Raw genomic sequence first — 26,135 nt, forward strand, 5'->3', positions numbered from 1 at the left:
CCTCCCCGTTTTTCTTCTCTTTCAGCCCGCGGCCGCCGGGAACCCCGGCTCGTCCTCCGGCGGCCGGGCGCTGCCGCTGAGCTTGGGGGGGCGGGGGGGGAGTGTGTATGTGCCAGGCAGGCGACGGCTCCGTCTTCGCTAGGATCATACTTTGTTTTCGAGGGGGAAAAAAAAGAAAAAAAAAACGGCTACTAAAAAAAGTAGATGGAAAACTCAACGGTGGGATGGAAGGGCTGAGATTTGCTACGTGCAGCTTGGGTCGTGTTTTTATTTCGACAGCGCGGAGACAATGGCTACAAAGCGTTGTTTAATCACTTGCAGATATAACTTTTATGTATTTAAATCTTCACAGTTGAAGGCTAGTGCAGATTTTCTGAAAAGCAGCGATTCTCTGAGCAGTTTTGTTCTGGGTGTATTTAACACTTGAGCGGTAACGTGCCCTGCTTTCCTCAGACCGGTTAGCTTGGTGCCAGGGATGAGCGTGATCTTGTCCGTGCCGTGCAGCCCAGGGCAGCTCTGGAAATCATCCCGATGGACACCTACGTGGGCGAGGCAGCCTCTGTAAGGCCGGTTTCAGAGAGCGGGTTGCGAAGCTTGTAGCGTCCCTTGGACTTTCCCTTCCCGCCAAAGGATCTGGTTAGCATCTAGTTACGATCTTTAATTAAAACGCTTAAACAGTATCGCCGTTTTTGTGGCTTGACTGAGCCGCAGGAGGTGAGCTCAGGGGGGAGGCAAGGTCCTCAGCGTAAATACACGGATCCCCCTGGCCCGGCTGGCTCTTTGCGAGCAGATACCAGGTGACGTTCAGTGACACAAGCATGGCACCGTGTCTCCATCGGAGCATCCTACAGTCAGGCTGCATTGGCAGCCCCATCCAGCGCCGTCTTAGGATGGGCTTCCAGCCTAGGTGCGCCGATTTCACGCTAGGTCGAGCCGGTGGAGTTGTATCTGTGTGAAACTGAAAGAGACAAGAGCGATTTGAGGCTGAATTCCTCCCTGGGCGGTTGGTGGCAAGTGATTGATACGCTAGTGACCCTGGCAATGCACCACTGGCTTGGCCATAACCTGGTTTCCGTAAAAATAGCGCTTGGGCGTTAGACATCGTCAGCACCCTTGGCCGTGCTGTAAGGGAGCAGGGAGAAAAACTTTGTGATTCTGTTCAGCCTACTTTGAAAATAGCTGATTCTTAGCTATTTTAGGAATGGCATTTTGGATTGCTTCTTGTCAGGAATGCCTCATCCTCCCGGCCTCACTCTCCTACCTCGTAGCAAAACGCATACCTGCAAGAGGAGAGCTGCCGAGGTCAGCTTTCTAGTACCACTAAAAGTCTCTGTGAGTACTTACAGTAATGTCTAGAATTTAAAACTTGTTAATGTTTGAAGGAGGAGAGGACTTTTTAAAACGCTGAGAGATTTTAACGTTCTGTTTCAAGCATTTAAAATGGGATAAAGCAGAAATGTGCAGCAGTGCCACGTGTGGGTACTGTATGGATGTATTTGGGGTCCCATGACTGTGTTTCATCCTGTTGCGAGCAGAACAATACCTGTTCCTTGTGGACTTTCGGCAGGTAACGAGCCCCTCTTAATCTGAAGGAGCTTTAGAATATGTCTGAAAAATACCTTCAGCCTTGTCGCGTTTCCGTGATGAGTACCGTGGGCGCATCACGCTGTCCTTGTTTCCACGCGGCCCCGGACAGAAAACCCATTGATTTTCCTGCTGTGGAGGGTGGGCACCGCAGCGTGTCATTGCAGCCCTGCCGGCGAGGCAACATGACGCGCGTGTCCTGCGCCCATCCAGGGACACCTGGCAGGCAGTGGCACACGCGTGACGTGCTGCTGGCGTCATCGGCCGGCGGGTTACCTCACACCCCAGCCCCCCTGCAGGAGTTCAGGGCTTGGATCAGATGCACAGTTTGAGAAGGAATTTGAATGCCGCGTAGGACGCTGATCCCACAGAGATTAATACGGGCCCCCCCTTTTTTTTTTAATTTTAAGAAGGTTGTCACGGAGGTCAGGCAGAGCTGCATAGGATTGCCCCGCGTGCCTGTTTTGTTGCAGATGACTACTTCGGAAACACCAAGGAAAAGCATTTAGGTTTTCCCAATGTTTATAAATACAATATGGTGCAAACTGTCAAGCAAGCTGTTCAAAATCACGTAACGCCTGTGCTGCCTTCCCTGTTCGGCTCGAATGCCTTCACCGCATACTCGGCGTTCATCCGACGTTTAAAGCTCCCGGCACGCAGCTCCGGCCCATCTGCCGCAGTTTTTTCCAGCACGCCTCTCCTCCTCCTGCGAGCTGGGCTGGGGATGCAGCGGCGCGGGCAGGGCGGGTGCTGCAGCTCAGCTTGCGCCACAACCCGCTCGTTGGAGCCCAGGGCCTCCTTCGGCACCCCAAGAGCCCGGGCTGCCCCGAAGCACCCTGGCTCATATGCCAAATCCGCGTGTTAGGGGCAGAAATGGTGTCTTCAAGTCTGCTTTGTCCTCTTTAGAAGGTCTGTCCACCTAAGGTTTGTCCACCTTAGAAGTCCCTTAAAAATGAAGGGATGAACCCTTTCCGGGGAGGTGCCCCGAGAGCGGAAGCTTGCCGTGGGTGGGTTAATGGTGCCAGGGGAGCAGGGGCTCACCTTGGCTGCGCAATGGGGTTTCCAGCCTCCAGCCGCGCGGTGGGCCTTCTGCTCCCCGTCCCGTGGCGTCGGTAGGGCTGGATGGAGCCTGTTCGCTGGACATTTCGCTCTGAAGCATGCCAGGGTCTTCTGCCTTAATATATATAAAAAGATGAGATGTTTATTAAACTCAGACCCTGCTTTTTCTTCTACAATTTATGTTCTGAAAGGCTGGTAGTAAACAGTTTATTAAAAAGAAATCCTGATTTATTTCTGCAAATGGTTACATTTCAAGCTGGTACCAAACGGTTTTGTAAGAGACCACCTTTTATGCTTCCCATGGCAGTTTAAAAGATTGCTAGAAAAATAATCCAGAATCTAAGTAGGTTTGGATAAAGGCAAGCCAGGACTGTACGTCAGGGTATGTGGTGCTTTTATGCAGCGAAGCGGCAGATTTTACCACAGAACATCTGGGTACTGGCTTCAGTTACAGCACAGATTTTAGTGGGATAACAAGTCTTGTTTGGCTTCGCATTCATTTTGAAGTCACTAAACTTTATACGAATAATAAAACTGTAAGGCCGTTACTTCACTATTTTCAAGGGGCTATTTCAGTCCTCCTTCAGGGTCTTGGATCTTTCTAGAGCTGGTTTTATTTTGTTTTACTAAGTGGGTATTTATCTTTTCAGTCCCCAGCTTGCTCTCACAGGAGGCAGATTTACTAATCTGTACCGATGGACACACCAGAGATGGCGGGTTTCCATTCGACCTTGCGGAACGTGCACGTTTTCTGCGTTAAGGGCAGTCTAATGAAAACTGCACGTTTCTCGTTCGGTGCATTCAAAGGGGCTGATGTTATTAACGTGGAGGACTATATAGCTGCTCTGGGCTACCAGTTCGGCCACTTGTGAGAGTTAAAATAACGGTGGAGATTTTGCTTTCTTTTTCTGTTTGATTATAAAATGCAGAGGAGAAGGGTAGATGGGACTGAAAGAGGGAAGGGCCTCCTCCTTCATGTAAGAGAACGAGCTTGCAAGTCCTTACAAAAGGGTGCACATACTGGTAGGAATGGCCAGCATCGAGGACAACAACCTCGACTAATTAGATATTAAGAAGTACACGTTTGGAGTATGAGGCTTGTGTGAGAGCGTACAGACAGCCCAAAAGATTAATGTTTACCTTGCTGTCGGAGAACCCGCTGTGATACCGAATGCTGTTGAGCTCTGTATTTTGGTGTCACTGACTGTACGAGCAGGAGCGAAAGGAGAATAAGTCAAAATAATAACAATAAGAATTATGTTAAAGGAAAGAGAATATTTTAGGTAAGACCAGTGAGAAGGGACTCGAGTACTGCTTGAGCTCTGCTAAATAACGAGCGGTGCAGTGAGTGAGCATTGCCTTGGAGCAAAGGCAGAGTGCAGAAGCTGTGTTCCCCACTCCTTGTTTTACATCGTGACTGAGAATACGCTACTTTGGCGACAAAAATCTTTGTTTCATCAAACAGGGATAGTTTCTGCCTGAGAAAACGACTCAGATAAGCTAATGCTTATGGATGGATGGAGGGAGCTTTGAAGGGTGAGGAGATGGTATGTTTGAAAACTTTAACAAGATGTCATTAGGAGAGGAAGTATTTGCCCTTAGATCGGGAAATAGGCCAGGGTAATAAATAAATCATAACTCCAGGAGAATGTGCTTAAAGCTGGAAATAAATTAAGAGGGGGGAGAGAGAGAGTAAATATTAAAAAGAAGTTTGCTCTTTTAGAATTGATTTTCTAATTTGTAGTATGCGAGGACACCCACTGAATGGGAGAAAGATAAATGTTAACACAAAGCTGTAACAGGAACCAGCCAAAAATCTTGTGGCTGCGTAGATGGCTTTGATTGCACCCCAGGGAGCATGGTGGTCGCACGGGACACGTCAGAAGCAGGCAAAGCATTGTCATTTTCAGTTCATGTGCAAGATAGCTGATACTGTAACTTCACCAAAAATGCAATGATCTTCTGGGGGATGTTTTACAGGGTGGGTTTTAAATGCCATTCGAGTAATCAGCAGCACGAGCGGTCTGAGAACCCAGCCCCCAGTCCACGACTGCTTCGATGATAAACAAAAATATACCCAAGTTACCAGAGGGATGCAGGCGAATCCTGTGCCCAGCATCTTTCGGTGGGCTGTGTGCTTCCACCCAGGCAGGGGCGAGCGTTCAGGTAACAGCAGCATTTCCAGCATTTCTCACAGATGGCTGAAGAGCATGCAGGTTTGTTCGGGTTTTGGCCCGAATCGGGACTGCTCTGGGTTTAGGGTAATTAAATTCAGTAGTTGGAGAGATGTTTGTTGCTTGCGTGACAGCTGAGATAAGAAGCAGTGGGTACTTACTGCGAGCACCTGGAAATCTGAAAAACAAAAGGCAATAATTTATCTTTCCTACTTCATTCCCCCCTCCGCAGGTCCGGATATGAGTGCCCCTTCAGTGTGACCCTCGCACGCTCACAAGGTGACACACCACCGAGGCCGACACTTCCCCTGTGATTTACAGGGGAAAAGCATTGTTCGCCTAATTGAGCGTATTTCTCTTTTTATTTATTTTTTTTATTTACGGAAAAGTAACTTTAAAGGGGTTGAAACTTTATTAGGGTGTGAGAAAAATGATGCTTTTCATCTTTCTCACTTTTAACTTGCTCAGTACCAAAATAGAGCAGCGCCAGACCAGCTGCTGCTCCTGCTGCAAAGGCTGGTGGGGAGGCAGGCGGGAGGCGTGACGGGATCACAGGTTCTTCGCACACGTCTGCAGGGATTATTAAGCAGGGTAGATGGTTTTTACAAAGCAACCAGGATATCGCGAAGACGTGAGTGCGCTCTCTCTCTCTCTCTCTCTCCTGTGTTTAGGTGCAGCAGATTTACCGCTAATTTGTTTATAGTCAAACAGTCTAAACGTGCCTCAGCATTTTGAAATCCAGAAACCTGATGCAAATTAAGCAGTTTACAGATCGGGATGATGATGGTGCGGGAAAGCCAAGTGTCTCGGAGCTGCCAGCTGGTCTCTGGATGCGAAGAAAAACATCAGTGAGCAGCGTTAACGGTTTCTAGTCCCCGTTCTTTCTCTTCCTTTGGCTACTGAATCTGCATTTAATTCCCCGGGGGCTTATTCTCCTGGGTAAGAATTACTTACTTGAGTATGATTTGTAGGACTAATAGGATCTTACCCTTGTTTGGGGAAGACCCAAGGGGCTCTCTCAAACTGATTTTTCAGTAATGAGAAATAATGAATAAAAATCTAATAGTCCTAGGGGGTATTAAAGTTACAATTTTGCAGGGAAGATTTAATGTCAGTCGATTAAAACTTTTTTAATCCTGTTACAGTACAATAGTCGAAAAAATTCATACTAGGAAAAATAAGTAGGTTTTAAGACCCTTCCACATCATGCAAACAAGTCTAACTTGATTTAACATTTGAATTAGGCAGGTATTTTAAAGCAAGACTATAAGACATCTCTTGCAAGTGTGTGATAGCATTGCGGCAGGCCCAGGGAAAGAAATGTGCTATGTTAATTTACGGAGCACATTCTAATTCCCACTCATTTAAGAAAAAGCAGTTGTAAAGCGTTTATGAGAAAATCCAGGCAATTAGGGCTTTAACTCGAAAATGCCAAATTTCATACGCGTCAGCGAGATGTACTTCTGGTAGGCCAAAACACGCTTCTGGCTCAACCTTTTGCTCACTGGGTTCATGGCTGTCCCCACTTGGCACTACGGGCTTGGCGTGGTTTTGTTCAGCCGGGGACTGTGCAGACCCCAACTTGTGGCCCTCGGCGAACTGGGCACGTGGGGATCGAAACGGGACTCAGGGGCATCATCCCCGTGGGTAGAGTTCCCCGCTCGGCTCCAGCCCAAACCTCTTGGGCTTGCTGAAATGCCTTGAGGGGACAAAGCACCAAAGAGCAGATGCTTCCTTGAATTTGCGGCTTTTTGGTTTTTACAAGGTGATATTAACGGTGATGTTGAAATGACACTTTGTCCTTTAGCAGTAACTTTTGTCCAAGGGTCTCGCAGCCATTTCCAGTCGCTAGTGGAGGGACACCCCCAGAAGGCAGCGCTGGGTCCCACGCACAGCTCTCACCACGTCTTCCCACTTTGGGAAAGGAAAAATGCCCTTGGCACACGTTTCAGCCATCTCTGAATGTAGAAATTCCTTTCTTTTCCTTTCTTTTCCTTTCTTTTCCCTGCTGTCAACTGAGGACGTATGGTTACTGTAAGAAGGCCTGAAGGTTTTGGGGTTGTTTGGATGTTCGCTCACCCATGACAGTCTGACCTATCTGCCTGTATGTGTTCCCTCCACTTTTGTTCACAGTAACTAGATAAAGAACTAACCTTTCACCTGCCAGCCTGGACAAATAAACACTGGCCCAGCAGTAGAGTGGAGCTGAAACCGACCCTTTCAATAGTCTGATTTTTGAGATCCCTTATCACAACTCTGCAGTTGACCCTGGCAGGTTTGAAACTCTTGCGGCACGTCCCTTTAGAGCACCCATCTTTTTGCACTTGGGAAAGACAGAAGTCCACCGCTTAGAAAACCCAAAACATGTTAGAAGGCCACCCTGAAGACTGGCAGCTCCCAAACACTCCTATCCTGCTTTGGTGTGATGGGCCGGTGGCTCGTGAGCTGTGGTTGGACTCATGGTGTCTTGTAACCTCTTCAGACAGATGCGTGTGTCAGCTCTGACTGTAGGCCCACCTGTGGCAGCAATCTCCGTGGCCGTGCTTCACCATCTCTCTGGGCATGTACCATTTTGCCCTTTGGAGGCGAATCCTTTCTCCATCGCATGGCTCCTTAGCCCTAGAGATGTTCAGTGATGCTCCATGAGCAGTGCCCTGCAGTGCCCGCTGAGCAGCTCAGGGCAGCCATGCGGGCTGCATGGGTCCGTAGCTCCTCCGGTGCCTGGCCACACTTGTCCCAAGTCTTTCATGTGCTTCTGCAACACCCTTGAGTAACGTTAGGAACCACCCCAGACCACACGGGCGCTCTCCTCCTGCGAGGGTCCCCACTCCCTCACGAACGTTGGGCGCGCTTGCTGCCGTCATTTGTCCCAGTGACTAGCGGCAGGATCAGGAAATGGGGGCCGGAGCCTTCGCACATGGGTCTGGGTGGGATGAATCTCTCCCACCTCACCATGCAAAGGTCAGGCCGTTGGGGGAAGCAGAAGTTTGGATTTTCTCTGGAGGTGGTGGGAAGTGTCAGGCACCGCGGGGGGCGACTGCAGGTAGCTGCATCAAGAAATTTGGTGCCGCTAACGTTCTTCACTAACAATTTTCACTAATTTACTGAGTTGCCCTCTATAGGAATCTGTGTCTTTTTTAAAGCAGGATGCTAAGGAAATAAATGCTGGTAGGCAAAATTTAGCCAGCGTGAGCATTCCTGCTTTTTCTCGGACCTACCCCAGTAGCGTATAGAAGTGAGCATGCAAAAGAGGTAATTTTCTGAATGACACGCAGGAGAAGTGGTGAGGCTGACCATACTCCCTGTGATGTGGTTCACTTGTGATGGGCCATCCTGTGCTCTCAGCCACCGCAGCCTCTGAGGAAGTCACCGGAGCTAATGGTGTGACTAAGAAATTGCGTGTGCTGCTTTCTAGGGACGGACGGTGGGGATCGGTGTGGGGGATGATATCTATGCTGGCTCTTGGGAAGTCTTTGCTGCTGTAACTGTGGCTGAGGTCTGCCAGCTCTAACACTGAGCGCGCGGGTAGAAATATGTAAATATCAATATCTTTAGCACTACATTTGATACTTTCCATTTTCAAACACTTGAGAAATGTTTACATATTTTCAGCAACCCTTTTCCAACTAGGGAAAATGAGACACAGTGTCTGAATTACTCTGATACGTAACAAATCATTATGAGAGAGCACCTTAAGGGTTCATTAAGGACTTGTAGGGCCTAAGATTTCCTTTGCATACCTTTAAAGCTGAGGGCAGATAATATGAAAACTGAATCAGTTTTTGGACAGTAAGTTCAATCAGAAAAATTTGGATTCTGATGATAATTAAGGAATTGGAAATTTGGGGGGATCACCTTTCAGCATAACGTGTATTAATGTGGTCAAAAGTAATATGGGCTAGACTCTCAGTTTGGTAGAAGAAGTCATGGTTTCTTTGAAGACAGCTGAGGACCTTGATTACATGATTCAGGTGTAAATAAAAGCAGCACAGGTATAAGATTGAAAAAATATAGGAAAGAACAGAATAAAATCAAAATAACTTTTTTTCCCCTGTTCATATAAATTGTATTTTCTCCTTGTCTCATACCTAGTTAACTATGAGCATTCCTGGATTGAAAAAACCTCAAATCCAACCTTACAATTGCAGTTGGTGCCAGATGCCCACTACAGTTTCTATCTGAGTTCCCGTTGCTGTGTCTTTGCTCCGAGAGGTCCACCTCCCCTGCAAACCACTGTGGGACGCAGTCCTGGCGGCAGCGCAGGGATGCAGTCGCTTCCCCGAGGGTCGGAGAATCGGCTCTTGGGCACCAGCACCGTAACAGGGGTTGTCACTGGTGCTGCTGTCTTGCTTTGCTCTTCCAGCTGCCAGAGGGCTTTCTGGCGAGCTGCTGCTGTTACTTTCCGTGCTATGGCAGGCATTATTGGTCGTTACTGGTTAGCCTGGAAGCACTGAGAAACCCTAGGCAGTAAAAAGGAAGATACGGTAAAATTGCAAATGAGAATTTCTCAGTAGCTGTTGCAGGAAAACTGTGTGTGCGGAGGTCGGGAAGTGGGCATGAATACTAATGTACTGGGGCTGGCTGTGGTTTGTAATCCTACGTACATGTGTGGTGGTGTTCCTGACGCTGAAGAAAACTGCATGTCTGATGGAAGCTGAGGGAATCGGCCTTTGTGCACTTAAAGGGGTTTTGAAGTAGTCAGCAATTTTCCTTTTTTCAATCGCCTACCGAAAAGCAGAAGGGAAGAAGCGCGTAAGCAATTCCAGCATGCTCACGGCACAGCTCTCCGCAAAACATGAGCGCTCCGGTTGTTGCTGGAGCCACCGGAGGCTCGGCTTCCCCCTGCTCCTGCCCTGCAAGTTGCGCTGGTGACCCGCAGCCCCTCGCCTGTCACTGCCTCTCCCACAGCCCCCTGCCCTGCGCAAGCCCCTGATTTTCTCCCCTTTAACAAACACCTTGTTGGCCACGGGCAGCTGCCGGGCGAGGGGTATTCCCCAGGCCCGAGGAATGGCTCAAGCAGCTTTAACTCCTTCAGTAGTTAATGCAGTTCATGACTTTGTCTTTATGTTTTAGCGCTTTCCGAAGGTCTTTCTGACCTCCAGCCATAAGCCCTGGCGGTTTGAGGATGCGACGGCAGGATGCACGGACCCTGGTTCCGCTCCTGCTCTTTATCATACTCTGACACTTCAGTCATCCCTGTCCCTCGTGGGTTTTGGCAAGGGCACTTGCTCATAATGTCATTCAGACGTATTCCAGAGAAACAGTGGGAAACTCCGTACCAAATACCAACATGCTTGTGTTGGTTGTAATTTGTAATTGTTCGTATGTGTTCCTCCCCGCTAATCCTCTTGCTGAAATTCATTATGGAGAGACAGTAACGTACACTCAGAGAGCTCTGCTGAAGGCAGAATGACTTGGCCAAGGAAAGTAGCTATTGTTTTATGATTAAAGGAAGGGATTATATTGGGATTTCCTTGAACAAGGAATGTCGCTGCCCCACTTTTATTGCTTGTAACAAGGGGATAATAATTACTCTCTGTTATAAAACACCTCCAGATCTTGCGATGAAAGATTTGTGGTAGAGCTGTGTGGCATTCAGGGTTGGTTATCGTAAATGGCCTGGAGTTGTGCAAACTAAGATTTCTCTGCTTTATCTTATTTCTCATATGGGGCTCAAACCCTGCTGGAGACTCTGGAAGAAATTCTCCTGCTCTGACTTGGGTGTCTGACATGAGATTTTCCTCTGGAAGAGCTGGGACCAGTTACCCATCCCGTGACGCTTGCTCTTTCCGTGAGCGACGTCCAGCCACCTGGGGATTTTGTACAGGCTTGGGAGGATGAGCAGGTATGATGGTAAGAACACAGGGTGGCCCGTGCCGGAGTGGCCAGGCGAAGTGGAGCTCGGCATGGGGGGTGAGCTGCCAGCTGGCTGCCATCCAGTGCTCCGGCACGTCACTTCTTCCCGTGCCGCTGCCATCCCCTTGCCAGGAGAGAGGTATGAGAGAACAACTGAGCATTGTAACAGAGGTCACTGGGGACTCGCTGTTTGTTTGGTTTTGACACTCACGGCTGAGTCGCATGGGTCGAGATGGCTGTGAAGGACAGAAGCGCTGGTATGTGGTCTCTGATTAAAAAAAGAAAAACTACGAGGCATTTCCTCAAGTGTCCCAAATGGCATCTCCTGGCTCAGCTGTTTTTTGAAGCATCCAGCTACCACCAGCTCCAGGATGGTGATTTTGATGTAATCAGAGTTGAATCTGTTTCCACTAAAAGTGGAAAAATAAATAAGGCTCAGTTTAGAAACAAAATAGTCCATGTAAAATTTGATTTTTGATACCATATCTCCCTGACTATGTTTGCTTTTCAACATGTCTAATTTGAGACAGCTCTGCATTTTACAGCGTTACCCCTTCGGAGTTAACCTCTCCCCTAAGTTGTAGTTCGTTGCCACTGTTGTTCATTAAGATTTGGTGGAAACGTACCCTTATTTCTTCATACTTTCTTAATTTTTTCTCCATGCTACTGTGATTTGCTTTGCTAAAACAATACTCCCAGCAAAGGAAAATCACAGGTTGAATTGGAATTGCAAGAGGCGGTCGGTTAATCCACAGATTATTGACACGGTGGACCCTAAATGCTTCAAAGGCACCATTATAGTCCATCATGTCTGTGCATACTTAGGGAGCTTTAATCCATGGATTACAGGTCCGTAAATGCTCCTGCCCTCCCAGTTACAGCCGATCTTGCCAACAGGAGCTGCCACGTCAAGCCGGCCGCGGTGCTACACAAAAATATTCCTCTCTGAAATCCATGGAGACAGCCATACACCCTTGTGTCCCTGTTGGGGCTGCGTTCCTCACCCCCCCCCCCGCCCCGTTCCGTAGGGAAAGGCTTTAGGCTGGTGCACATCTCCAGCGGAGGGGCTGGCTGGGGCTGAGCTGGCCGAGCTCCCGGCGAGGCTCCCGCGGCCCTGCGTGGCCCGTGCTTTTCCCCAGGCACGAGGCAGGACCAGACAACAAGTTTTCAAGAGCTCTGCTTTTTTAAAAAAAAAACCAACAAAAACCCCAAACCCAAATGAAAAGCATACCAAACGTTTTCCAGATCCTTTAGGGAATAGTACGTATTAAATGGCAGGCCTTCACTTTTCCCCTCTGGTCTCCCCCTAAACAAACAAACCAAGCAGCTCCCAGTAAATACTTAAAATTTCAAAGGCATTATTTTTCCTTGTTTGCACATTAAAAATAACTAATTATATTACAACTGAAATTGGTAGGTGCTTTTAAACTCCTCTGTTGCTGAGGTGCTAACTCTGTATGCTGAGGTGCATATATTTGTGTTATATATCTGTGGAAATGAAGTGTATAATGGAAAAGCTCACGGCCTCTTTACTTGCAGCGTTCCTATAATAAGTCAAAGAAGTCACACAGTGCCCTTTTCTTTCCGAAGCTGGACTTAAATCACGTCAATAAATCTACAGACTTATTATGAGATGCAGCGTGGGTAATGTAAACAACCAACACCCCCCTGCCCCAACACACCAGAGTTTAAAAATAGGACGTAAGGAGGAAGAAAAGTTAACCATCCATACAATAAAAAGAGAAGAAATGCGACACAAAAGCACTGTGGCAGGCAGTGCCTTGAAATTATCCTCACTAAATTACAGTCATGCACTTTCCACTCTCTGTAATTAAACATTAGGGTTTATTTATTCCAGATGCATTTGCTTCAAGTAAACCCAGATTATTATTTTTTTTGTTGTTGTTATTGTAAATCCTTTACAGGTCTCTGTGACCTGCAGACAGTTGAGAAGTAAATCAAATGATTTCCATAGATCAAGGGACTTGAAGATGACTTGTGAATAGTACTGGCATTGCACGTGGTGAATCTAATACTCTTGCTCCCTTTTTACGGAGCGTAGGTATATTCAGTGACATCAAGCCTTCCTGTGAGTGCGTGTGTCTGTGCGTGAAATAAATGCACAATGACACTCGAACAGGAGCACCCAACTGCTTTGCTCCCAAACAGGCAAACAAAATGGATTCTTAGCTTGCTGAGTGGGATTTCTGTGTTGGGATGTAAGTGGGGAACCTCTGGTACCTTGTGGGGTACACCCTGCGCAACTGCTATATTTTGCTGGAAAAAAAAAAGGCTTGCTTAGGGCAGACAGAAAATAGTGTAGGCTGGATCGGCAAAATAAAAAATGGGGTGATTTTATCTGCCCCCGAGGCTGCCTGTTTCTGGCTTTGGTTGAGGATGCGCCCACCCCACTGATCCCCCAGCCTGTGGGAAGAGCCTGCGAGGTGCTGCCGCAGCTCCAGCTAATTTGTCCCCCGACTCAGAACCTAAGCCAGTTGCAAATCCCGTTATCCTCACCGTTTCTGCTTATAATTGAAGTTTACCTAGATATTTGCAGGCCTTTCATATAGATGAAGTTCATTACACAAAGGTCTTAAAGGCTGGACAGAGGGCTTGTGTACGTGGGATTTTTGGAAAGGTCGGGTAAGGCTCACTGCCCGAGTGGAAGTCATTAAAAAGATAAGAATGAACTGTAATCGTAAAATCTATGATCCGATTTAGTGATAATTTTCATGTATGTGCTTATAGTTCAGACTTAGAAAATGGCCAGACTGCTGCTTTTGTTTATTTATACTTTCTGAAGGAAAAAAACCCGAAACCTCTGGCAAGGTGGCAAATTTTGAGCTGTTAAAAATAATTTTTATCCCACTCCAAATGTACAGCACACATTTTGCATCTCTTGATCTATTTAGATAAATACATATAGGTTCATTAAGTAAACCTTTTCCAAGGCGTTGCTGTTGCTACCAGAGTGTTTGTGTAGCCCAGGAGCTGCTCACCTGGTGACAAGACAGCCGCCTTCCAGGTTAAAATAAAAGGGAATCCCGGCCACCTGCCATAACCACCACTGCCCCGGCATCGCTCAGCCTGCCCAGGCTCGGCGGATGGCGAGCAAAACCGGGTAGCCCCATCCAGCTGGAAGGTGGGCTGGGAGCAGCCCTGCCTGGGAGGAGATGGGGACCCCCTGGATGCTCCCTGCTCACAGCGTGGTTCCCCGAAGTGGATCAGTCTGAAGTGGGGAAGAGAGAAGGGGGGAAAAAATGAGAAAAGAAAACTTTTTTTTCCCTTTCTTTGGAAATGAAGGAATATGCAAGCAAGTTCTATTTTCTCAAGGACGTTTTTCAGTGTTGCTCTTGGTGGTGGTCCAGAGCCGCTGGCATCTGCGTGCGCCATCCTGGTCCCTGCAAGCTGCAGCGGGTTTTTACCTCTCATTTCATTCCGTGCTCGCAGCTGCTTCATGGGATCCCCCTCCCTCTAGCAATGCTGGGAAGGTCGGCATCCTGGCACAGCTGGGCTGGCGAGTGATCCCTTTCCCCTGTGCCAGGGAGTGACCTCCTGGGGACCAGGGGTGCCAGTTTTGTCCCTGCTTCTTAACGCCACAGCCGGCATCGGCATCACCCAAGGGGGGACAGGGCAGCAGGTTCACCTTTGCGCTCGGACTGAAGGCTCCGTTTAGAGTTTGGGGAAAAAGCGAGAGGTAAAGATGGGCCATTAGAGGGCACTTTTGCAATCCTGGAGAAGGAGAACGGTGCTTATTATTTCACTTAGGACTGTTTATTTTGGCGCTCTCTTAAATTCAGTGATAAACAGCAGGCAAATCCCTCCAGTCAGCAGGAATATATCAATAAAATATTGACTCAGAGTTTAAAAGAAAAGAAAACAAGACGAACTTGTAGAAAAGGGAATAAAAGGCATTTAGGAGGTGGCATAGTCTGGAGAATAAAAATTCACGCAACATATTTCACGTATGGCTTTACAGTGCAAGTGCTTAGGCCTCAGCTTGTACCTGGCTTCTAAAAATGAAACCGACTTGGAGCACAGCACGCAGAGACAAGAAAATCGTTTGTTGGAAATTTCCGAGGGCTGGGTCGGAGAGCATGAATTCACGTGCTCGCATCTAGCAAGTGCATTTTCTGAGGGACTCTGTCAGAGTCATTGCCCAGCAGTTAACTTGCTCACAAAGGAACGTAGGATGAATGATTTTTTTGCTTTCCTCTTGATGTTTTGCATGAGCAAACTATAGAGGATTTAGCTTAAAACTCAGCCAAATGATAATGAGTGCACTGTGAAAAATAAAATCTGTTTATTAACTGGTGCGAAAGGATGGTCTAACACTGACAGCACAGTTTGCAAAAACTGTGAGTGAGTTTTGGATGCCTCTTTGCTGTTGAGGTGTCCTGCTCTTGGAAGTGTTGTGCATGAAAATTGGGCCCGTTTTAAGCCCCTGAGGTTGCATATGTGAAAATGAAAGCACTCAAAATCCTATTTGCTTGTAAAGCAACAAAGATTTGAAAACTTTTCTTTTTCAGTAGCAGTTGACAACTTTGCAAGCTATTTCATGTATGGGATGGGCCGGTGCTGCCTGCCCAGGCTGGGCAGGGATCACAGAACTAACCTTAATCTGTCTTTTGTAATTTTTAGAGCCAAAATGCTTTTACAATTAGATAAAGAAATTGGAGACAAATCTGTGCCTTGTCGCTACACTGTGGTTCTTAATGGGGACAGAAACGCTGTCTACAGGAGTTTTTTAAGTGAATTAGCTTGTGAAATTATTTAATAAGTGAAGCTTAGCCTGGGTAGTCCTATAATCAAAAATCATTTATTTTAATAGAGGTTACATTGCACTGGAACTGACTATGGGAATATACAAGATTGCAATTTCAAGGGGTTCATGTGGAGGACGCTGTCTGCAGAAAGCGTCAGAGTTTCTTACCTAACCAAATAATCTGCTGTAACTGTTGTGATTAAGTTGGAAAGAATGTCTTCCCTGTTGGCCAATGATAATACTTGAAAAATCAATAAACAGTGTGTTAGAGTGCACGAAACTCATCCTACTTGGTGTGAGAGGAGGTTTCTGCTGACTTTGGTGACTCAAGTCAGCAAGTATTTTGACTTACGATCTTTGCTCCAAAAGGTCAAATGTCATTAACTTTGCTGATAAGTATCAACACTTCAGTCTGAATTTGAGGAAATATGTCTGTTGTCATCAAAAGCTAAGTCAGGACCCGGTTGGGATACATTTTGACAAACCCTGTGAAAGCTAAATCAGGGTTTAACTATAAGTAGCAATTGCATGTCTTAGGTAAAGCCCTTTACTCCTTTCCCTTCCATAGGGCAGAGCACTGCAGTAATCTCTTATTAAAACATCCCAAACAATAACGAAGCGCATAATTTGAGACCCATGAGTGCCGGAGATGAAGCGTTAACAAGCCCTGCAAACAGGGAACCGCGGCCGTGTGTTGCTGTTGCTGGGTTATTGCCGAACAAATAAGGGCGCAGCCTTCTCCAACTGCAAAATAACTTTCAGTAGCCTCGGCACAGGCAGGGCTTCCCTGCGAGACGGTGGGGCCGTTGACTGACAAGCTCGCCTCAGGGCTCTCCAGCACACTTGCCGCTCGCTTGCAGGGAGCATGGGATTTCTCCAGGGTCTCCATGCCCACCTGGGACACGACCGCAGGGTAAACTCTGCCAGGTGAACCTCAAGCATTCGCTTTCATCTTTCCTGCGTTTTTTCACTCAGGAAGGGGAGGATCTGGCTGCAAATATGGGAATATGTGGCGGGCCAGGGAGGGAGAAAGCTGAGGAAGGCGTAGTGGCCCTTGGTGTGAGGGAAGGCACGAGCGGAAGGAGGCGAAGATAAAATTGCATCCTGGCGAGGGAGTTTTCAGTATGCGTCACTCGTGGCTTACGGTTACTTTGGGGTTTGCTACTATTATCTCTTCCCTCTTGCATCATCAGTTTCAGTGGGAAAATAGAGAGATGAAGGACGGGAACCGAGCTGGACAGCACGAGTTGGAGAAAACAGCAGAAAGCGGGGCGGGCATGAGCTGAGGTAATGGGGCCAGGGGCAGTGGAAAGGAGGGGAGGGGTTGAGCAGGCGCAACCTGCGCCATTGGTGGAAGGAGCAATTAAATAACAACGATGTTAGAGGCAGAGGAAGCAATATGAGGGCAAAAATAGCCCTCCGTGGGCCTTGCTAATGTCAGGAGACCTGTTGTCTTACATGTGGATGGCTGTGTGTAGCCTACTGGGAGCAGGGCGGACTGCAGGACAGGCAGATGCTGCAGCCTCCTCTCTGTGCACAGCAGAAGGGGAGCTGGAGGCAGCAGGGAGGGGGAATTTGGGAAGATTTTATCGGGAGCTTGGGGGTGAAAAAGAGGACGAGACCCCATGCCGTCTGCGGCGAATTCCCATGTTTGGGATGCTGGCACCCACAGTGAGCTCTGGCAGGGACGTGGTGATGAGAAAAGGGGCAGAGGCTGGCAGGCTGCTGGGCTCCTGCCTCTGTGAAGAGGAGAGCGGGAAGGGGCACGCGGGTATTTTGGGGCTGCCAGGGAGTGGGTCTTGCTGAAAGCTCTCAAAGGGCCAGAGGGGGTGGGCTGGGGTGAGGAGAAGGGTCCCATGCCTTGACCACGCCAGCCTCCAGTGGCTCCTTTGGGGGTTTTGGAAGGTAAAGGCATGGGAGGGGGAAGGAGGAGGCTGCTGGGGCTTCCCTCTGGGCCGCCTGTTGATGTTTTCATGAAGTGCTTGAAGGGGAAGAGCAATTTTATTATGGCTTAGACTACATCATGCCACTTCGCAAGGAGCTTTATGATTGCTATCCTTATGTAAAATATTAGGGAAAGGTCAAGTGGAGAGGAAAGAAACCCCCAATCTCAACAGCAGATTTTATCTTAAAGGTAAAAAGAAATAGTTTGTTGTAAAGCCATGGTTAACTTACAGTGCAGTACAAGGAGCGGTGCACGACCGCACATTCAGCCAAGTAACAAGAAGATAAAACTGTTACTGCCAGCTCAGCTTTTTATCATGCTTCTCCCTAAAGCCAGTGGCTAACACAGTTTAGGTAATGGCCTAAACCTCTTTTCTCTAATTTTAAAAAATGTTATCATTTAACAATTTAAACTCACTGTACTCATACCAGAAATGGGCTTTGTTTCCCCTCCACCACCCCCCCATACCAGAGCCATTAAATATGAGATCATCTACTGTACTGAAAGGAGATTTCCAGCCTGTCCCACTGTATATGTTAGGGTAGTCATTACTGACCTAGTTGTAGACATAATAATGAAAGGCTGAGATTATGAATTATTATGCCTAATTTGTAAGGGATTCTCTGCTTTTGTGTTTTGCAATTCCCATCAGGCTTGAGGATTAAGCCCTGCTGAATTGCATGCTAATACCAATGTGCTTTGAATATGTGTGGGTTTATATCACATGTTTTCCTAATTCACTATTTTTATAAAGAACAATTTCACTGGAAATACTTTTCGTAGGATTGTTGGAAGCCCAACCAGAATCTCCTAAGGAAAATGAAGTCTATGTACCCTCCATCTGCTCTGTGCTTACTCTAGCTCCCATGTCCAGTTCTGCTATGGCAAAACATCAAACTGTAGCTCTACCAAAGTATGTGGAAGGCTTTTGCTCTTCGTTAATGAGAAGGAGAGATACCAATTTGCAACCAGTGCATGGGCTTGCTTTCAATTACAGTTCAAGATGGAAAAATCTTATTTACATACTTTATCCAAGTGCTGTGATGATGCGAGCCTAGTCCTTACAATATGTATTCCTACTGCTTGTATGGCAGTACAGCGAAGGTGCCTGCAAAACATAAAGTGCATGTGATGTTGTTATAGGTATGCCAGTGTTTCAGCAGTAAACCAGCCCACAAGAGCCAGCCCACAAGTTTGCAGCTAGCTGAGTCAGCGACCGCGGGTCATGAATAAACCGGTGCTTCGCCACAGTCTCACCCACCAGTGTGGTACAAGCTGGCAGCAGCTCCTGCTGTGTGTGGTGCAGCCCTCCTCAGGTGGGACTCTCTGTCGTTGCTGTAGGATGCTCCTGCTGCGCTGCCCGCTGCTGCTGCTGCTGCTGCTGCTGCTGCCACTCAGCTCCAGGCCCCAGAAGTTACCTACCAGAGATGAGGAGCTCTTTCAAATGCAGATCCGGGACAAAGCATTTTTTCATGATTCATCAGTCATCCCAGATGGAGCCGAAATTAGCAGCTACCTCTTCCGAGACACCCCTAAAAGGTATTTTTGTCTGGCTCAAGTGAGGAAGTTGTACTTCGAAGATACTAGCTTTATTTGCTGGGTGTTTTGAAATAAAAATTGGATCCAAACCAGAAAAATACAAATGCCAGTGTTCTGTCTGGTGAAGTAAGTAACTATGCGAGTTTCCATCCCAATCCGGCCTCCCTGGCTGAGCGTCTATCCAATTTATTTGATTTCTGGGATAAGCCCAGAGCTCCCACAGACCACAGAAGTTCCCTGAAGTGGGGCCGCTAACCATGTCTGGAGGCAAAGGGAGCAGGAAGGAAATTAGAAACTACAGGCTTACCCCACCACACTTGTCTCTCTTCATTATTTTATATTGTGCTTTAAAGAAGCAGTGTAAGCTAGTCTGGTCTGAACTCCCCACTTCCCAACCTCGACCCTATGGGTCAGAAAATACTGAGTGAGGTTAGACTGGGAAAGAACCTGAGGCTCCAAAGAGTTCAGGGAAGACCAGCATTGCCACCTTCCTCCTCATAGCATACACCTCCTTCAGCCTTCATCGGTGAGAAACATTTTACAATAAATGTCGTGTAGTGCCTGGGGGACTGCGGGAGGACAGCTGAATGTGTATGCAACTATATGTGCTTCTAGGACCCTTACCTGTACATAGCATAAAATGTGTGTCCTGCTTTGAAGAGCATATCCCTAAATTCCAGGGAAGATCCCGTTTCCCTCATTTATACCTTTGTGACCATTTACACTGTATATAGTTAGTGCAGGGGTAAAAAGTGAAGCTGATGGAGGGGAGAGCAGGAGGCCAGAAACCCTTCTGCTGTGTCTTGACAAGCAAAGTGTGAACTCAGCACTGCTGTGCTGGGGGGGACGACACGATGACTCCCCCCACCTCCTTAGCTCTTGCCCACCGGCCTTTCCATATTACCTCTGCACACGCTTGCCTGGAAGTAACGCTTTTGTCTTTCTTGCCCTACTAAGATCAACCTTGATCATGTCACATCCATCCCTGCCAGTTGGCTGTCATCAGGATTTATTGACATATGGGTCTGTTAACCTTCCCCTAGGTATTTCTTTGTAGTTGAAGAGGACAACACTCCCTTGGCAGTGACGGTGACACCATGCGATGCGCCTCTGGAGTGGAAACTGAGCGTGCAAGAGCTCCCAGAGGAAGCCAGTGGAGAAGGTTCAGGTAACAAACCATCAATTATTGTCCTTGCACCTCAGAGACCTCCTTTTCTCCTGGATTCGAAGCTGCCTCAAACCAGTCTCAGTGAGATGCCAAATCTCACAGCAGGCCCATTTTTATGATCTGCTGTTTGGATCTTCAGGCCCAGTCCTGCTGTTGTGCAGGAAACTGGCAGCAGGTAGCAACATGACAAGGAAAATGTCTGTAAAAAGTAAAAGTAAAAGCTGAGGTTATAGTTACAGAGTGCACGGGATGCTGCCACAACAAACTGTTTGCCCAGAGTAACTCGGTTTCACGGAGGCTTTGCTGTGAGCTGTGTACACAAGATAAGAACTGGAGAGACAGGGCTGGCGTTGCAGCAGGGCTGAGCTGGCCCCTTTGAGGGGACTGGTCTGTAGACACGGAGACTATTTGGAAATAGCCATATAACTGCTACTCAAGAGAGAAGAGGTCTTTGGCTTCCAGAGCCTCTCACACAAGTGCTAAAATGTCATACACACCACATTGTATGGCATACACACCTTTGGCCCCCACTGTATTTAGGCACAAAATTTTAGCGTGACTCAGAGGGCCAAAGCTCAGGGCACAAGTCCAGAAACAGGCAGCGGAGTCAGTTCCCCCTGGGGAACTGTATGGCATCTCCAAGTTGGGTGCTTGAAGTACTCTAGTGGAAGGTATTAGCTACCATTCACGAGACTCCGTTAATACTGATCAGGTGCAATTTCTGTTGCATTTGGTTGTAACCTGAGTGCCAAACCAATTTCCCTCTCTGATTTGATGGAAGTATTGATTACATCTTCCTCAGAAGATAAAACCTTCCTTTTTCATCTCACTTTTGTATTTTATGTAGAAGTTTTATTTTCTCATATTTGCAGATTGTGTCTGTACAAATGTTTTTCTTCGCTTGTAATCTAGGTGAACCAGAACCTCTTGAGCAACAGAAACAGCAGATTACTAATGAGGAAGGCACAGAGCTGTTCTCTTACAAAGGCAATGATGTTGAGTACTTTGTGTCCTCTAGTTCCCCATCTGGTTTGTACCAACTAGATCTGCTATCGACAGAGAAAGATACACATTTTAAAGTGTACGCAACCACTACTCCAGAGTCAGACCAACCTTATCCTGAATTACCTTATGATCCCAGAATCGATGTCACTTCTCTGGGACGTACAACAGTGACGCTGGCGTGGAAACCAAGTCCCACCGCCTCCTTACTGAAACAGCCAATTCAGTATTGCATAGTCATCAATAAAGAACACAATTTCAAAAGCCTCTGTGCTGTTGAAGCCAAGCTCAGTTCTGATGATGCCTTCATGATGGCTCCAAAACCAGGTCTGGATTTCAGTCCATTTGACTTTGCCCATTTTGGCTTCACCTCAGACAACAACTCTGGCAAAGAACGTGGTTTCCTAAAATCATCATCAAAGTTTGGACGCCAGACGTCCTCAAAGCCAAGAGTTGACCTGCATAAAGTTTGTATCGGGAACAAGAACATCTTCACAGTGTCTGACCTGAAGCCCGATACGCAGTACTACTTTGACATGTTTGCAGTAAATACCAACACTAACATGAGCACCGCATACATTGGCACCTTTGCCAGAACGAAGGAGGAGGCTAAACAGAAAACAGTCGAACTGAAGGATGGCAAAGTTACAGATGTATTCATCAAGAGAAAGGGAGCCAAATTTCTACGGTTTGCTCCTGTTTCATCTCACCAAAAAGTCACCTTCTCTGTTCATTCGTGCCTGGATGCCGTTCAGATCCAAGTTAGAAGAGATGGAAAACTTCTCTTGTCTCAAAACGTGGAGGGTGTGCGGCAGTTTCAGCTTCGGGGAAAAGCAAAAGCTAAGTATCTCATTAGGCTGAAAGGAAGCAAAAAAGGTGCTTCTATGCTGAAGATCCTGGCTACAACAAGGCCTAACAAGCAGTCGTTTCCTTCTCTTCCTGAAGATACGCGAATCAAAGCCTTTGACAAACTCCGCACTTGTTCTTCGGTCACAGTGGCGTGGCTGGGCACGCAGGAGAGAAACAAATTCTGCATCTACAAAAGGGAAGTGGATGACAATTACAACGAAGAGCAGAAGAAAAGAGAGCAGAACCAGTGCTTGGGTCCAGATACAAGGAAGAAATCGGAAAAGGTTCTCTGTAAATACTTCCACAGCCAGAACATCCAGAAAGCAGTGACCACAGAGACAATCAGAGGTCTGCAGCCTGGCAAGTCCTACCTGCTGGATGTTTACGTGATAGGGCACGGCGGGCACTCCGTGAAATATCAGAGCAAATTGGTGAAAACGAGGAAGTTCTGTTAGTGCCCCTGTACATAGAAATATATGGAACTCCGGTCTGAACATTATCCTACTTCCAAGTATACGGATTGACTACTTGCACAGCTGAGAAGTTGTGACCTGTATTTGTACTGTGTAGAAAAGATATCAACTTGTATATTTATGTTTACATAAGTAATTGTTTGGAGGAACTGAGGCTGGTGCTCTCTGGTAGCATCTGGCAACGGTATTATCATGTGTCCAGTGACCCACATGTGATGCTCAGTAGATGTCCAAGGTAGCAGGAAACCTCGAAGGAACTGGCACTCCTTTGCTTCCGTATTGCATGAACTGCTTCTAAATTATTTTATACTTAAAAGGCTGAGATACATCATTCGTCCACCTTGTTATTCACACACAAAACTCACAGATGTACACCCTTTCTCTCAGTGTAGATGGTAGGGTTTCTGTAAATTATTTTATAGAGTCTTGTTTTAAATGTTTATGTTTCTATGATTGTAAACTATTAAAATCTCTCCCCAACAAAATACAGATCTAAACTAAGTATTAACTGGGCTGCACATGAAGCAGTTTTATTGCTAATGTAAATTCTTACCTAGCTGATTTTCATGTTTAAATACTGTATGTATTTCATGTACAAAGTTGCCATAACATTATATTCCTGTACATAAAATTAAAAATATTAGATTATATATTGTTTCTTTTTTCTTGACATTTTAAGGGGGCAAACAGACTTGGGGACAGAGGAGGCATTCTGAAACTTGAACTAATTTCGTCTAGGATGTACCTCTCTCTTGTTGTTCATCTTTTGCGGCAAGGTGACTGAAGTCCAGTAGTATTACTGATGTTACTGAGTCAGTTAAAATCTGCAAAAGAGTGCAGGCCATTGAAGGAGGGGTATTTGTGGCGTAGTCTGGGTCTACAGTGATACAAGCACTAGAGGAGCAGGACAGCACAGAGGAGCTTCACTTGTCCTGGGTGAGAATGGATCCTGTTTCATCGTGGTTGCGAGTGCTGCCAGTGCTTTGCAAGGAGCTCGCAGTCTGAGCTAGAGAGACCATACAATTCAAACAAATAACATGCCAGAGAACCAGTTGTTATTTTTGTTAGATTATCATTGAAAACATTTGCTTTCTGGATGCTGCTGGTTTTGACTGCAGTAATAATAAGCTGAGAGGATTATTTTTTTTCCATTGACAAGAACGGTAGTGCTAAGAAAAAAATGTGTACTTTCATTTAAATTGCAGTTATTTCCATTGTGTAGATTTCTTTTAAATATTAAATGTCTTGATCTCATCTTTTCTAAATTTTCTTATTTTTCCACGTCACCTTCATTGACTCAAAAACTTGTATAGAGCTGCTTCATGGAAAACACACTTCTGAGAAGCAACTAGACCAGCCCTATTTCAAGTGGCTAAGAGCAGGATACATACTGCCTCAGTCCCGATATTATAGTACGGGTCAGGGCCTCAGGACAGGTAACTGAGACCTTTTTTTCATGGTCCCATCATATGCATCAGTCCGCAGCACTCAGGCAGTGGATGTCAGGGCTTATTCAAAGATAGACTCTGTCTCTTCCTTAGGTGCTGGTCCACAAAACGTTTCACTGCTGTGACTTTAGCACTTTCAGGCCCCTCGGGGCTCTGAAGATGAGGGAAAGGGACCAAAATCCACATAAAGGCTGAAAGCAGATTCCTCTTAGACTGCTTACAGGGGAGACAAGACCTCTCCATCCCTTCAGAGGTGAGCTCCAGTTTTCCTTGGTCCCGTAGTGCTGAGCTTTTCAGGTTGTCCTTTCTGCATGTTTCAGATTGCAGACTGGTGGGCGGCTGCAGGGTTTCATGGCTGTGCAAGCTCCCATGCTATTCTACATGCTGAGTTTGCTGTGACGATTCTCCAGGAAAGAGGGAGATACTGTATAAAGACTGATCAGAAGATGCCTGCTGTGTTTAATGTAATTGTATAACAAACCTAATAACTGAAATGTAGATTTGTCCAGAGATGATCTCCTATCTTCATTTGAAAACATCTCTCTGATTTCTTAAAGCAAATGGCTTCAGTAACACACACCTGCTAGCTTACCACGGCATAGGTGATCAGTAATGACTATAGCTGAGAATCCCTTGAGAATGGGACTGTGGTACCAGTGTTAGATCACCAGTTGCCAGGGAGATACTTTCCCTACATTTCACTGTCCAAAAAGCTACTGAATCCTTCAGTTAAAGGCAACAACACATGCATTTTTGAAGCCTTTCTCTGTTCACTGCTGCCATTTTTTGGGGGAATGGTACCCATTCCATTGGCCTATTACAATGTTTACTTGAAAACTTCTGTTTCATCACCATTCCAGCTCTATTTGTTCCCTTTAGCCAGATTTCTCTGTTTGGATATTCATCCAGCTCACTTGGCTTTTCTGCCTGCTTACAACTTATGTTTGCAGTATGTCACAGAATGAAAAAATTCCCCAAGATGTGTGCATCTTCTATTTCTGAACACTACATTTTCAAAGAAGAATGTCATAAAATTTGTCTTTATTCCCACTGGAATTCTTCTTTTCCCAAACAACTAGCTCTATTTATTCTTCTGGATGAAACTGAGACCATACTAGTATCACATCTACTAATCATCCCGTTATTATTCAGGTCTTAATGGAGTCAAGTGGATCTGAGAGAGGCAGTTCTTATTTTGAAGGATGGAGTAAAAATAAGGGCACCAGTCTTTATATAGTGCAAATATCAGTCACTCTTAAGTGAGAGGTGGCTGAAGTGGGTGTTAAAGTAAAATAGGTATAATCTACTGGGAAAGCTCGAGACTAAGTGTTTGCAAAGCATAGAGCCCATGTAAGAAGTCATAGCATGGGCAACTGAAGAGCTTTCCTCATGCCCCATTTCTGTCAGTCGGCCTGGCCGTGAAGGCAGTTCAGACTGTATGTGTCTTCATCCTCTGACTCGCCTCCTCACCAATTTACAGCTTGCTGTCCACCGAGAAATAAATCTACAGACGCATTTCACATGGGCCACAGAACAATAACTTTGAACTGCTGCCCTACTTTGGGTCTGACTTAGTCACAGATCTGGATCCTGTTATTAATCCACTGTCACATCTGTACCCCTAGTTTCAAATCAAAACTTATATGAAAATCTTCTTAAAGAACAGAATAGATGGATACCTGGCATAAAAAGTAAAAACCCAAGTATATCAAATACACATACATATATATAACATACAAAAGATTTTTTAAGCATAAGGCCGGAGAGGTAATTAAAATAGAAACATAAGCTTGGAAATAGAAGGTTAAATGCCGTTTAGCATTCGTATTGATGGTATGTGTCCCTTTGGGAAAAAAATGCCTTGCTGGAATATGCAGGTGAGGAACATGCAGGGCTATAGGAAAGCAGTATTCAGTGGCCCACCCTGGTGGCAGTGCCTCATTAAGGGGTATCTACTGCAGGACTGTGTAACAGAGAAGAAATCCTCCACGGATTTTTTGATGTTGTTGTTTGTTTCAAAACGAGTAAAGAGTCATTGAGCCATTGCATAGCACAGCAAGATAATCTTCAACATCTTCATCAATCAAAATGGAGCTTATCTAATTTTACTGATTTACTTACTGACAAATCTGGCAGCAACCTTACAATGTAAGCTTCAAAGAGCCCAAAAGACAAAATGGTCCATGAGTTACAGAACAAAAGTTATGATGGTAGCAAAACTGCAGAATAAATCCATCAGTTAGTTATACACACAGACATACCACTTCATTTCA

The 26,135-nt window shown here is 46.3% G+C and overlaps 1 protein-coding gene across 8 annotated transcripts in view; it reads left to right on the forward strand.

Annotated features, from left to right (window-relative positions):
• The window catches only part of NDNF (neuron derived neurotrophic factor), a 29,193-nt gene extending 6,129 nt beyond the window's left edge, over positions 1–23,064 (forward strand). For 6 of the 8 annotated variants that reach the window (XM_069799783.1, XM_069799618.1, XM_069799631.1 and 3 more), the window contains 3 exons: positions 18,725–18,922; positions 19,966–20,090; positions 21,003–23,064. In XM_069799783.1, coding sequence (XP_069655884.1) covers positions 18,725–18,922; positions 19,966–20,090; positions 21,003–22,396 — 1,717 coding nt within the window. In that variant the 3' untranslated portion in view covers positions 22,397–23,064. Of the gene's footprint in view, positions 1–15,425; positions 16,366–16,444; positions 16,726–18,724; positions 18,923–19,965; positions 20,091–21,002 lie in introns of those variants that run through there. The other 2 variants (XM_069799703.1, XM_069800030.1) reach the window with 2 other exon arrangements.
• Positions 23,065–26,135: the final 3,071 nt, after the last annotated feature.

This window comes from Haliaeetus albicilla, chromosome 1, assembly GCF_947461875.1.
Source record: "Haliaeetus albicilla chromosome 1, bHalAlb1.1, whole genome shotgun sequence".
In the NCBI taxonomy this organism is placed as follows: domain Eukaryota; kingdom Metazoa; phylum Chordata; class Aves; order Accipitriformes; family Accipitridae; genus Haliaeetus; species Haliaeetus albicilla.